The following is a 15134-nucleotide window of genomic DNA, read 5'->3' on the forward strand; positions in this document are numbered from 1 at the left end:
TTGACGATGATGATGATGATGATGATGATAATAAATGCCAGTTACTGTGCCAGTTCTTCTCTCAGTCGTCGTTTGAATCATTTGAATATTAACAAGCATGCGTGAATCAGCTTGGAAACGTACAAAAAAATATTTTCGAAGGTAAATATTAACAGTTGTTGTTATTAATTAATAATTAATAATTATACACTAATAATTTTAATAAATCCAAATACAAAAATAAATTAACTAAATAACCAAAAAAAAAATATATTATTTAAATGCGTAAAAAAAATTTTAAAATTATAATTTAATTTAAGACACTCTATGTTAATTATTTTCAACAGGTTTTTTTTGTTTTTTTTTTATTTAAAACTTTATTATTAAACATTGAAAATTTAATTAAATTAAAATTTTATAAATTATAATTGTTTTATTTTTGTTGTTTAATTTTTTTAAAAATTATTATTTGCATGTGTAAATAGAAATTAATTTTAAATATTGTAATCAATGTATTTTTAAATTATTTAATTAATTTTTTTTTTCTTTATGTAGTATTAATATTTGTTAATTGAAATATAAATGATAACGTAAATAGATTGACTCGACAAGGTGTGAATAGAATATAAAAAAATCTATTGGAAAATAAAAAAAAATTAATCCTTTTTATTTTTTACTTAGTCATTTGTTATTGAAATGATTATTTTGACCCTGTCAGGTCAGGGCTTTAACTTAAATTGTTTGATAATGGCTTTTATAATTCACTTACAGAATGCGGGCCAACAAGGCAGGAGGATGGATTGCACTTTTGTTGCTTTTACTGCTTGATAAAAACGTTGAAGCTTCAACAATTGATGACACAATTGATTATCGTTTACCAAATAAAACTATTCCAATATCATATGACATTAAATTAATACCTCATATTATTGAAAATAATTTTACATACAATGGTAATATTACAATTGACATTAAAGTAATAAATGAAACATCAAGTATAATATTACATGCACATGAAGGACTAAAAATCATTGAAACATCAACTTATTTAATATATTCAAATGGTACAATAATAAAACCAAAATGTCATGAACGTATTAATACAACTGATTTTTTAAAAATTTATTTTGATAATAAAATACAGCCTGGTTTTTATAAATTAAAATTTTCATTCATTGGAAATATAAGCAAAGAGCCAATTGGAATTTATCGATCATCATATATCAATGATAAAAATGATAAAGTGTAAATTTCAAAAAACATTATTATTATATTTAATGTTTATAATATTAATTTTTTCATTTATTAATTTTTTTTTTTTTAGTTATATTGTTGCTACACACTTGTCACCAATAAAAGCTAGAAGAGCTTTTCCTTGCTGGGATGAGCCAGCATTTAAAGCAACATTTAATCTTTCAATAAATCATTTTCCAAATTATACTGCTACCTCAAATATGCCAGTAAAAAATAAATCATTAATTGAAAATGATAAAATTTGGACAACATTTGAAACAACACCACCAATATCAACTTATATATTTGCATTTGTTATTTCAAATTTTGATTGTTTAAAAAATGACAATGCAACATTTAATATTTGTGCTAGAAAAAATATTATTTCTCAAATGAAATATATCAAGGAAGTTGGTGATAAAGCATTTCCACATCTTGCTGAATACACTGGGATACCATATTCATTACCGAAACTAGATAATTTTGCAATTATTGATGCTAAATCAAATATGGAAAATTATGGTCTCATAATTTATCGGTAAGAATATAATATTCTTTTTTTTTTCTTTTTTATTGATATTAATTATTTTTATTTTCAGTGAATCAAATGTTGTGATTGATAATGAAACGACATGTGCAGCTAAAGAAGCAACAGCTGAACTTGTTATACACGAATTGAGCCATCAATGGTTTGGAAACCTTGTCAGTCCAGCCTGGTGGAAATATCTCTGGCTCAAAGAGGGTCTTGCACGTTATTTTCAATTTTACATTGGAAATAAAGTAAATAATTAAAAATATATTTAACTTTTATTATTTATAAATTTAATAAATATTTATTTAAAGGTTTATCCAGACTGGGATTTGATGAATATGTTTGTTGTTCGTATACTACAAACAAGTGCATTCACAATGGACTCAACAACTCAATATAATTATTTAAATTGGGAACCAAAATCACCAACAGAAATAAAATCACAATTCTCATCAATGACATATCACAAAGGTGCTGTTATCATGCACATGCTAAATAATATATTATCTGAAGAAATATTTCAACAAGGAATTCGTATTTATCTTCAAAAACAGTTTGTTAAATTTATTAAATTATTAAATAATATTATAATTTGTTTATTTTTTATTAAAAAAAAATATATGATATTTATATTCACAGTAAAAATGGTGTTGCAACATCTGATGATTTTTGGAAAGCAATGCAAGAAGCATATAATAAAACAAATAAAAAACCTTCAATTTGTGTTAAAAGCCTGATGAAACCCTGGACTGAACAAAAAGGTTATCCAATAATTAAAGTCAATAGAAATTACACAATTGGTACAGTTTTGATAAATCAAACTTGTAATCTTTTGAGTGAACAATTTAATCGTTGGTGTGTTCCAATTAATTATGCAACAAAAACAAATTTAAATTTTAATAAAACTCAACCAATTAATTGGCTAAAACCTCATGATGTTAATTTAAGTATTGATGCTATTGATAAGAATGATTGGATTATTTTAAATGTCCAACAATCTGGTGAGATATTTTTTAAATTAATATGTAATATGCATATTTATATTTTCTTTTTATTATTATTATATTATATATTTTTTTCAGGATATTATCGAGTTGATTATGACTTGGAAAATTGGAAAAAAATAACAGAATATTTAAACTCTGATAATTACACAAATATTCATGTATTAAATCGTGGCCAATTAATTAATGATTTGTCATATTTTGCACAAAATGATTTGAAGAATTATACAACATTTTTGGAACTTACAAAATATTTATCAAGAGAAATTGATTTAATTCCATGGCGACATGCTACGATTGCTTTTAGATCCATAAAACGAAAAATTATTGATAAAGAATTTCAGGATAATCTAAATGTAAGTAAAAAAAATAAATATTAATTTTCAATTTAATAATTTATTTGTTATTTTAGAAATACGTATTGAGTCTTATGAAAAAATTATCAGCTGAAATTGGCTATGAGGAAAAACCAACAGATTCATATATATTAAAGAAAAAAAGAATTGAATTTTTACCATTTTTGTGTGAATTTAATCACACAGAGTGTAAAAAAATTGCTGAAAAAAAATTATCTGCATACATTGAAAATTCAACAGCTAATCCGTGAGTTTAATATTAAAAAATAAATTTATAAATTAAATTTTAAAATAATTAAAATATTAAAAATGAAAAATAATTACAGAATTTCACCGAATCTTGAGTCATGGATATTTTGTTCTGGAGTATCAGCTGGTGAAAATAAAAATATGCTAAGTAAAAAAATTGAAAATGGTGAATACAAGTATTTCAAATATTTAGGGTGTTTAAAAAATAAAACATATTTACGTGAGTATATTGATAAAGCACTTGTAAATTCTACACTGCCTAAAAATAATACACGTATGGCACTTGGTTTTATTTCAAATGATGGCCCAGAAAATTGGGACTATGCTGTTGATTATTTCACAAAAAATTTCGATCAAATAACAAAATAGTAAGTTACTTTAATTAGAAATTAATATTGTGATTATTTCTTTATTAATTATTTTTTTTTCACAGTTTTAATAACACAACTTTTACGTCTTCAACATTGAATGATTATATCTGGCGAACTCCATCTCGCACTCACATGAAAAAAGTAAAAAGCAAAAATATTTATCCTCTTTTTAGATATACAATTAATTAATTTTCATATTTTTAGATAAGTGATTTTGTCGATCAAAATTATGATCATCTCACACCCTGGGTTAAAACAGCAATTCCACAGCAGTTAAAAAAATTAGAATGGTCACAAAAAAATTCTCCAGTTCTAAATGAATGGTTGAAAAAACAAATTGCAACAATGGAAATGATAAAGGCTTCATAAATTATATATTTAATTTATCAAATTGAATGATATACTTCATTAAATATTAATAATAATAATAACAATATGATATTCTGTAGTTGTTTAATGAACAATAAAAATAATATATTTACTATCTAATACAAAAAAAAAAAAAACATTGTAACCATTTTTAATTTTTTTTAATACTTAATTTTCTTTTTCAAGTTTTATTATTTACATGATAATAATTTTTTTAAATATCTGGCTAATCTTGAATGACCATCTGGTGTGGTTTTCTGTATCACAATATTGATATGCCATAATCTCAACGAGATAAAATTGAATGATTAACCGAAAATAAAATACATCTCACTAAAACCATTATTAAATTTAAGTCAGTACGATCAACGACATTCTCGAGTATAGAATATTGATTATTGATTATTAATAAATAAAATAATATTATTTGAAAATGAAGAAAATCATTGAAGAAAAATAAAATAAATCAACGAAAAATAACTGATATTATTTTTAATATTTCAAAAATAAATTCAAGACTAGAAAAATTAATTTGTCATTAATTTGCATGAAGTAATTCATCACAAAAGGTAACAAAATAATTTAATTAAATAATTGATTAAACATTGAATAATAATTATTATTTAAATGAAAAATTTTCTTTTTTTTTTTTTAAATATCTTTTATCATATAAATTCTTTATGAAATCAAACATCCACGAGAGATTATATCATTAATCCAAAAGTCAATATGAAGCATTTATTATTAACCTCATTATCTTCTACCATAAAACGCATTATTGTATTTATTTTCCAACGATTTGATTAATATTAATTTTCAATAATTTATTATCAATAATTTAACAATTAATCTTATCAAATATTTGCAATAATTTTTTCGTTAAAAATATATTTTAAAAAAATAAATAAATAAACATTACGCACATTTTATTTTATCTTAAAAAGATATAGCCTATCAATGTATCAATCCTGATTGATATCAGTAATATTAATGCGCCGAAACATAAAATTACACTTTAAAAAAAATAATAATAAAATTCATTCTGTAATATATTTATAGAAAAAAGTAAAAAAAAAATTATTTAAACAAAACGTAAGGTAGATAAAAATTGATAAGCTATTTTTTAATTTAAGATAACTTGTAGTATATATATTATCAATTGAATAAATATTAAATCAGTCGTTTTTTATCAATTGCAGACAATGGGTTCTAGATTAAAAAATTTACTGCTAAATATAGTGGTTTTAATTTTTTTTATTTGTAAAAATTATGCAAATGAAATACCAATTGAAAATGAAGAAATTGATTATCGTTTACCAAATTCCGTGATACCAAAATCATACGAAATTAGAATGGTAACAGATATGGAAAATTTAGAATTTACTGGAGATGTTAAAATAGAAGCACTAATTAAAAATGAAACAGACAAAATTATTTTGCATCATGGAAATATCGAAATACAATCATACAGTGTAAAATTATTAAAAAATAATGTAACAACAAAAGTTTCAATATTAAATACCACATATGATAAAAAAACTGAAAAATATACAATTTTTTTAAAAAAAATATTAGAGAAAGATTCTAAAATTATCATTGCAATTAATTCCAATGGAACTTTGTCTGACAATATGATTGGTTTTTATAAAAGTTCATACTTCGATGACAAAGGAAATATCAAGTAAGTTTCAAATTTAATTTTTAACTAATTAATTTATTAATTCATTTTAATTTTTTTTTTTTCATTAAAAAGATGGTTAGCTGCAACACAATTTCAGGCAACTCATGCAAGACATGCATTTCCATGTTTTGATGAGCCTGGATTTAAAGCAACTTTTAAAGTTGAAATATCTCGAACTGAAAAATATAAATCATTGAGCAACATGCCTAAAGCTGATGAAAAATATATGTAAGTATATTTTTTCGATGTTAATTTAATTATTATTGTTTTTAATAATTTATATAAATTTTAAATTGAATTAATTTTCAGTAAGGAAGACAAAATATATTGGGATTTTTATGAAATTAGTAAACCCATGTCAACGTACTTGTGTGCATTTATAATAGCTGATTTTGTTAATTCAAAAAATGGAAGTATAAGTGTTTGGACACGACCAGAATATATAAAACAAGCAAGCTATGCTTTAGATATTGGAAATAAAAGTCTTGATTATTTTAATAAACTTTTTGATGAGCCTTATCATCTAGAAAAATTGGATATGATTGCTCTTCCAGATTTTGCTGCTGGTGCAATGGAAAATTGGGGTAATTATTATTGATATTATCATTATAATTTTTAAATTACTTGATTTTTTTTTTTATTATATTGTTTTGTTACAGGTCTCGTAACATACAAGGAATCTCGAATGTTATATAGCCCAGATGAGTCATCAGATTCAGCCCAGCAAACAGTTGCATCTGTCATAGCCCATGAATTAGCCCACAATTGGTAATTTTATTAATTAATATACAAAAAAATGTATAAATCATTTAATATTATTAATTAAATTGTTCATTTTTTTTGTTGCAAGGTTTGGCAATTTAGTGACACCACAATGGTGGGACACACTTTGGTTGAGTGAAGGTTTTGCTAGATACTATGAATATTTCGCAACAGCTAAGGTTTATAATTTAAAATACAATTAAAAAAATCAAAAAGAATATTGGAAAAATAAATTAAAAATAATTAAATTTAATTTACAGATTGAATCAACATGGAAATATGATCAACAATTTGTTGTTAATGTATTACAAAATATTTTTAATCTTGATGGATTGGACCATTCAAAACCAATGACAAGAAGTGTAAAAACAACTTCAGATATTGGTAAAAGTGGTGATAAAATAACGTATGACAAGGGTGCAAGTATTATCAGAATGATGGATCAAACTTTTGGTTCGTCAACATTCAACAAAGCAGTGGTAGCTTATTTAAAAAATAAGTAAGTTTATCATTTATTCGAATGAAAAATTGTCATTTATTATAACTTGTTATTTTATTTAAATAGTCGTTATGGATCTACAGTACCAGATGATCTTTGGAATGAAATTCAAAAACAAATAATTACTGATAAAATAATTATTCCAATACAAGTTAAAACTATCATGGATTCATGGACAACACAATCTGGATATCCAGTTGTAAATGTAACAAAAAATAAAAATATTATTAAAATAAATCAAGAACGTTTTTTCATCAGAAATCCAAAAAATATATCAAAAAATAAAACCTGGTGGATACCACTAACATGGACAACAAAATCACAAATGGACTTTAAATCAACAGCGCCAAAAAAATGGTTTGAAAAAAAAACAGATAAAATTAATCTTGCAATAAATAATGATGATTTGTTTATTTTAAATATTCAACAAACAGGTAAATTTTATTATTTACACAAGTATTATATTTATGAGATTGTTTATTGATAATTTAATTTTTTTTTCAAAGGTTTTTACCGTGTAAATTATGATCGGGATATGTGGTATCAGATAATAAATGTTCTCAAAGGTTCATCATTTAAAGATATACATGAGATAAATCGTGCTGCAATTATTGATGACTTGTTGAATTTAGCTAGAGCTGGTTATATTAGTTATGACATTGCATTGGATGGACTTCAATATATTGTTCATGAAGATAATTATATTCCTTTAAAATCGGCATTTGTTGGTTTGGATTATTTGGAAAAACGTTTTGCTGGACAACCAAATTACGAACTTTTTGCTGTAAGTTTTATAAATAAATTTGTAATAATTTTATATCTTATCGGTTATCTTTATTTACAGAATCATATTCTCAATTTAATTTCCCGGATCACCGTGACATTGGATTTTGATGATAAGATTCTTGATAATAAATTTGATATACTTTTACGAGCAGAGGTCAATCGTTGGGCTTGTAAATTAAATCACAAAGCATGTATTGATAAATCAATAAAACATTTTTCATCATTTACATCTGCTGAAAAACCGTGTGTTGATTAATTAAATTAATAAAATTCATAAGGTAAAAAAAATAAGGAATAATCAATTGAAAATATATTTTTTTTCAGAGTTCCAAAGAATCAAAGAGCAACTGTTTATTGTTCATCGATAAGACATGGATCACACTCAGATTGGACAAAGCTGTGGGATCGTTATCTATCATCAGATTCTGCTGCTGAAAAAACAGTCATTTTGCAAAGCCTTGGATGTTCACGAAATGAAACAACCCTTGAAAAGTAAATAAAAAAATGAATAATAAAAAAAAATTAATATTTTGACTCTGCAATTTAAAGAGAAACATAAATTGATAATAAATTAATATCTTGATAATAATAATTTTAAAATTATTTTAAATGTTTTTCAGTTATCTACTGTCTGCAATCGGTGATTTTGAGATCACTCATGTCCGTAGACAAGATAGTGTTTCAATATTTGCAGCTGTATCAAATTCTGGATTATTTGGTGCAGAATATATATTAAATTTTGTCGATAAATATCATTTAAAAATGAAAGCATAGTAAGTAAATTTATCTGAATGAAATTATAATATTAAAAAAAATAAATTTCACTTAATTTATAATTTATTTATAGCTATGGTAGTTATGAAAATGTAGCTGAAATAGTTGCAACAGCATCAGAAAGATTTTCAACACAAAAACTAGTTGATAAATTTTCACAATTTATAATAAAAAATAAAAAAAGCTTTGAGAGTATTATTGATCAGCTGAATGATTCTTTAGAGCTGGCAAAATTCGAGCTTGATTGGTACAAAAAAAATTCATACACTATTTTAAAATGGATTCGTAATAATAATTATGATAATAGTAACAAGTATCGTCTTCCAACAAGTATAATTCCAAAGAGTTATAAAATCCAGGTTATTCCTGAGTTGTATCCTACATTTACATTCAATGGAACTGTCGAAATAGTAACAACTGTTGTTGAAGAAACAGAAATTGTAGTTTTTCATACAAAAGAAATTGAATTTATAAATATTGATTTGAGTGTAAATGACACACCTTTAAAAATCATCAACCAAACAGAAGACAAGTTATACCAAGTGATGATTATTACTTTGGCTAATTCAGTACCAAAAGAATCTGAACTTTTGATAAATATTTCTTACAAAGGCCAATTAAATACAGAGATGAGGGGTTTTTATAGAAGTTCATACGTTGATGATAAGAATAATACCAGGTAAGACTAAATTATAATTAATTAGGAAATAAACTTGCTATAAATTTATAAAATTAAATATAATATCGTGATTCAAGATGGCTAGCTTCAACTCATCTTGAACCAGTTGGTGCCAGAAGAATGCTTCCCTGTTTTGATGAGCCTGGATTTAAAGCAACATTTGAGCTAAGTGTTGGCAGATTAAAAGATTATGTTGCTGTAAGCAATACAAAACTCATTGGCAGTATTACAAAGTAAGTGTCAACAAAAATATCAATAAATAAATATTTCTATTTTAATCTACAAATGTTAAATTGTTTTTTTTTTTTTATTAAATAGTGGAGATCGTATTCTGGATTCCTTTGAAAAAACTCCAGTGATGTCTTCATACTTGTTGGCTTTGATAGTGTCAGATTTTAAAAAAATAACTGATAAAAAAATTTATTCAGCTTGGGCAAGACCAAATGTTATTGATCAAGCAAATTATGCTGTGTCTGTTATTTCACCAGTAATAAATTATTTTGAAAAATCACTCGGACATACGTATCAATTGTCAAAGCTAGACATGGCTGCAATACCTGATTTTGCATCTGGAGCTATGGAAAATTGGGGTTTAATAACATACAAAGAAACAAATATGCTTTATCATGAAAATCACACACCAATAACATCAAAACAATCAATTATAAATGTTATTGCCCATGAAATTGCACATCAATGGTAAGATAAAGCTTATAATATTTTTATTTCATTCGAAATAATTGTTAATCATTTATTTTAGGTTTGGCAATTTGGTCTCACCAAAATGGTGGAGTGTTGTGTGGCTCAGTGAAGGATTTGCTAGATATTATCAGTATCACACAACAGCAAAAGTATGTTGATTAAATTTATAAAAATTTAATAAATATAATTAATAATTTTTTTATTAAATAGATTGAATCATCTTGGCAACTTGAGTCACAATTTATTGTTGAACAATTACAAAAATCTTTTGAAACTGATGGTTTACCTTCAAGTCATCCAATGACTCATGATGTTAATACTCCATCTGAAATAAGTGCAATATTTGATGACATATCATATGCCAAAGGAGCCAGTGTTTTGAGAATGATTGAAAAAGTTATTGGTCCTGAACTTTTTAACAAATCGTTGACTTCTTATCTTGAAGATAGGTAATGATTATTTTTTTTCTTTTACTAATTAATATTTCCTTATTTTAATACTTTAAATAATTTATAGAAAATATAACTCAGTGGTTCCTGATAATCTTTTTGATGCTATGCAAAAACAAGTTGATATTACAAAATTAAATATAACAAAAATTATGAATACATGGACAACACAAGCAGGATTTCCTGTGGTACATGTTGAAAGAACTGATAAAATAATTAATCTTAAACAAGAACGTTTCTTATTAAAAAATCCTGATAATATTGATGTTAATAATACATGGTGGATTCCAATAACTTGGGCATCAAAATCAAATCCTGATTTTTCAAAAACTGCACCAACAAATTGGCTGAGTTCATCAACTGCATCAATTACAATTAACAATCCTAAAAATGAATGGTTCATTCTAAACGTTCAGCAATCTGGTAATGAAAAAAGATGAATTATAATTAATTAATAATAATAATTAACTAATTAATGTTTATTTTATTTTTTTAGGGTATTATCGTGTTAATTATGACAGTGATTCTTGGAAGTCAATAATCGATGTTCTGAAGAGTGATAAATTCAAAGATATACATGAAATTAATCGTGCAGCAATTATTGATGATTTATTAAATCTTGCAAGAGCAAATTACGTTGATTATTCAGTTGCATTATCAGCAACTGAATATTTAATACAAGAAACTGATTATATACCTTGGAGAGCTGCTTTTAATGGTTTTACTTACTTGAATAAAGTGTTTGCTGGAAAAGATATCTACAATTTGTACAAAGTAAATATCTTCAATGTTAATTAATTTATGATTTGACAAGTTTTTGGTATATAAATTTGCTTTATAATTTTAGACACACATACTGACAAGCTTGAAGCCAATTTACAAAAAATTAGGATCAAATGAAATTAAAGGAGAGTCTCATGTTGATAAAATATTGAGAAGATATATTTTCAATTGGGCTTGTGAATTTAATGATCAAGATTGTATTGATAAATCCATGGAGCTATTTGCTGCCTGGAGAGCAAATGAAACACAATTGTAATTATTTTAATTTATTTTTTATTTTTTATTTTTTAATGTATATTTATTTATTTTTTTTTTTGTAGAGTTCCAGTTAATTTACGAAATACTGTTTACTGTGTTGCCATGAAATATGGAACAGTTGAAGATTGGGAATTTCTTAATGGAAAAATTAATTCAACTAATGTTAATACCGAAAAAGATTTGATAACAAGTTCACTAAAATGTACAAAAAATTCATTAATTTCTGTGCTGAATGATAAAAATGAAATAATTGTAGACAAAAATATGACAAGAGGAAAAGATGAAGATGATTGGTATGATCTTCATGGTCCTCGTATTTTCGAATGGCTTGATAAAAAATATCCAAGCAAAGATTATCGACTTCCAACAACAGTTAAACCACTGAAATACAAAATTTATTTAACACCATTTTTGGTTGAAAAAAATTTTACATTTAATGGTGAAGTTGAAATTAAGATGCAGGCAAAAACAAATGTATCCAGTGTTGTTCTTCATGCAGATAAATTGACTATACAAAAAATTACAACAAGAATAGATTCTGTTAAACTTTTAGAAGTCTCAAGTTACCAGCTCAATTCTACTACTCAAAAATTAACGATTTATTTCAATAAATTTGTACAAGCAGATACTAAATTTTATGTTACAATACATTATACTGGAATATTGAATAATAAAATGGAAGGATTTTATAGAAGCTCTTATGAAGACAATACTGGAAAAACACAGTTAGTATTTAGTATAATTAAAAATTTATAAAAGCTATATTTTTCATTTATTTATTTTTATTATTTTACAGTTGGCTTGCCAGTACTCAGTTTGAAAAATTCGGTGCAAGACAAGCATTTCCCTGTTTCGATGAGCCTGAATTTAAAGCTAATTTCACAGTGAATATTGAAAGGCCTAATGAATATCATACACGCAGCAATATGGCTCTTAAATCTTCCATTGCATCATTGTAAGATAAAACAACAATTTACATTGAGAAAAAAAAATCTAAATTTACTTATATTTTACAGATTGGAGAATTTCACATGGGATACCTATGAAGAAAGTGTACCAATGTCTTCCTACCTCGTAGCTTTTGTCGTGTCAGATTTTGTTAACATATCCAACGAACATGGCAATTTTAGTGTCTGGGCTCGTCCAAATGCCATTGAAGATGCACAAATTTCATTATATTATGGTGAAAAGTCTCTGAGTTTTCTTGAAAATTACACTGGCATTGAATATCCACTTTCAAAGGTTGACATGGTAGCTATACCAGATTTTGCAGCTGGTGCCATGGAAAATTATGGTCTTGTTACGTTCCGGTAACTAAATTTTTTTTTGCCAGAAATTTTAAATCATCAATAATATTTTCTTCTAATTAATTTTTTATTAATATATTTTTTTAATCAGGGAATATGGTTTGTTGGTCCAAGAGGATGTAACTTCATCATTGTACTTGAGATACATGGCCACAACAATTGCTCATGAACTTGTTCACTTTTGGTTTGGCGATTTGGTAACTTGTCAATGGTGGGATCGCCTTTGGCTGAACGAAGGTTTTGCTGAATACTTAGAATGGGTCGTAATTGACGGGGTAAATAATTTATTTCTCAAAATTAAATACTTTATTCAAGTTAAAATACTAATTTAATATTTTTTTTTTATACTTAGATTACTCCTGAATGGAAAATAATGGATCAATTTGCTGTTTATGAATTACAAGTTGCATTAGCAAAAGATTCAGATGCAACAATGAGGCCAATGAATAATATAATGCAAACACCATATGATTCTGGTGAAGGAAACAATGCAATTATTTATGGAAAAGGTAAAAATATTATATTATTTTTATTTAAAATAACAAACAAAATTAATTTTATTATATGAATTTTCATTGATAGCTGCAAGTGTTATTCATATGATGCGTTGTGGATTTGGAGAAAAAATTTTCCAAAAAGGATTAAATATTTATCTGAGCAATAATCAATATGACACTGGAACATCAGAAAAATTATGGTCAGCTCTTCAAGAAAGTGCTGATTCTGTTGGTGGAATTTCTTCTGTCGATGAAGACGTTGAAGATTTGATGAACTCATGGGCAAGTCAACCTGGTTATCCACTTCTCAGTGTGTCAGTGACAGAAAAATCTATTGAACTTTCTCAGGTAATAATTTAAATATAAATTAAAATAATATATTTATAATAATTTATAATACTAATTTATTTTAGGAACGTTTTTTGATTACTGGTAAAAATGAGTCGTTAGAAACTAAACCCTACTGGATACCAATATCATATGCAACAAAATCTGAACCAAATTTTAATCGTACATCTCCAGTATTTTGGTTTGGTAAACGAAATGAGTCATTTGACAATCCTGACATTGTACATGATGAATGGTACATTGTAAATGTCAAACAATCAGGTTTCTATCGAGTCAACTATAATTTAGAAAATTGGGAAAATTTAATTGAAGCATTAAAGCATGATAACTTTGATGGAATACATGAGATAAATCGTGCTCAAATTATTGATGATCTTTTAAATATGGCACAGGGTAAATGGGTATCATATGAATTGGCTTTAGATGCTACCAAATATTTAGAAAATGAAATTGATCTATTACCATGGAGATCATTCTTCAATGGTGTTGCATATTTAATTGACAGATTTGAGGGACAAGCAATTGAGCCAATTTTCAAAAATTATATTCTAAAATTAATTGAAAATGTTTATAAAGAAGTTGGCTTTGTTAGATCACCACTTGATAGTCATATGGATGGATTAAAAAGACAAGTAATATTATCATGGGCTTGTAAATTTGATCATATTCATTGTGTTGATCAATCAAGAAGTTTATTTAATCAATTGAAAGAAAATAAAACAAAAATTGATCGTGATGCAAGACCAGCATTGTACTGCACTGCATTGAAGTATGGTGATTATAATGACTGGATATTTTTGTGGGAAGAATATAAAAAATCAAATTTAGAATCAGAAAAAATTACAATATTAAATTCACTAGGATGTTCAAGAAATAAAACAGCAATTGATTATTATTTTAATATTCTTTTGTCACGTGATACTGCAATTAGAGATCAAAATGTTGATCTTATTATTTCGTCGGTATACAAAGCTGATGGTTTTGGTGTTAATATAACACTTGAATATTTAATGAGTAATTATAAAAAATTGTACGATTATTATGGCAGTTGGAATGATGTAGCAAGTATATTTAACGGTGTTGCTGGTAAAATATCTACACAAATTCAAATTGATAAATTGGAAAATTTCATATTAGAAACACCAGGAATAATAGAAATATCTAAATCATTAAATTCTTCATTGATGATTGCACGTGATAATTTAGAATGGTACAACAATCATTCTACAATTATTTTATCATGGTTGAATGGACCAACTGAGCCAAAACCATCTGGCTCAAATTCCATCCATGTTACTGGACTATTTTTAACTGGAGTATCTTTTATATTTTTAATCATATTAAATGTGACTTTTTAAATATTTAAAAATTTAAATTTAATAATTATACGATATTAATATTATATTATTAAAGTTGTAATTGATCATGTTTTTTTTTTTTTTTTTAATTAAGCTATCATCTTGTATTTTGAATAATAAAATAAAAAATATTACTGCAGAATAAAAAAAAAAAAAAA

General features: G+C 25.3%; 2 protein-coding genes across 3 annotated transcripts; both read left to right on the forward strand.

Annotated features, from left to right (window-relative positions):
* Window positions 1–11: 11 nt before the first annotated feature.
* On the forward strand, window positions 12–4238 carry LOC122850037 (aminopeptidase N-like). Its single transcript, XM_044149005.1, has 11 exons — window positions 12–141; window positions 751–1224; window positions 1304–1750; window positions 1812–1992; window positions 2056–2297; window positions 2384–2745; window positions 2827–3104; window positions 3161–3351; window positions 3431–3721; window positions 3787–3865; window positions 3929–4238. Exons 1-11 carry the CDS (start codon window positions 98–100, stop codon window positions 4091–4093), a joined length of 2754 nt encoding a protein of 917 aa, XP_044004940.1. The 5' UTR covers window positions 12–97; the 3' UTR covers window positions 4094–4238.
* A 301-nt stretch (window positions 4239–4539) lies between these two features.
* LOC122850036 lies at window positions 4540–15134 on the forward strand. Of its 2 annotated transcripts, XM_044149004.1 has the most exons (27): window positions 4541–4662; window positions 5293–5774; window positions 5847–6002; window positions 6084–6358; window positions 6434–6542; window positions 6625–6715; window positions 6797–7035; window positions 7102–7469; window positions 7542–7819; window positions 7880–8064; window positions 8146–8313; window positions 8442–8594; window positions 8669–9274; window positions 9352–9507; window positions 9593–9973; window positions 10035–10125; window positions 10187–10425; window positions 10493–10848; window positions 10922–11199; window positions 11273–11460; window positions 11529–12191; window positions 12263–12421; window positions 12483–12776; window positions 12865–13048; window positions 13126–13282; window positions 13356–13618; window positions 13684–15025. In XM_044149004.1, the coding sequence occupies exons 2-27, from the start codon at window positions 5296–5298 to the stop codon at window positions 14974–14976; spliced, it is 7809 nt and encodes a 2602-aa protein (XP_044004939.1). In that variant the 5' UTR covers window positions 4541–4662; window positions 5293–5295; the 3' UTR covers window positions 14977–15025. The 2 variants fall into 2 exon arrangements, with proteins under 2 accessions (XP_044004938.1, XP_044004939.1); XM_044149003.1 differs by having other exon boundaries at window positions 4540–4662; window positions 7542–8064; window positions 13684–15134.

This window comes from Aphidius gifuensis, linkage group LG2 (genome assembly GCF_014905175.1).
Source record: "Aphidius gifuensis isolate YNYX2018 linkage group LG2, ASM1490517v1, whole genome shotgun sequence".
Classification (NCBI taxonomy): domain Eukaryota; kingdom Metazoa; phylum Arthropoda; class Insecta; order Hymenoptera; family Braconidae; genus Aphidius; species Aphidius gifuensis.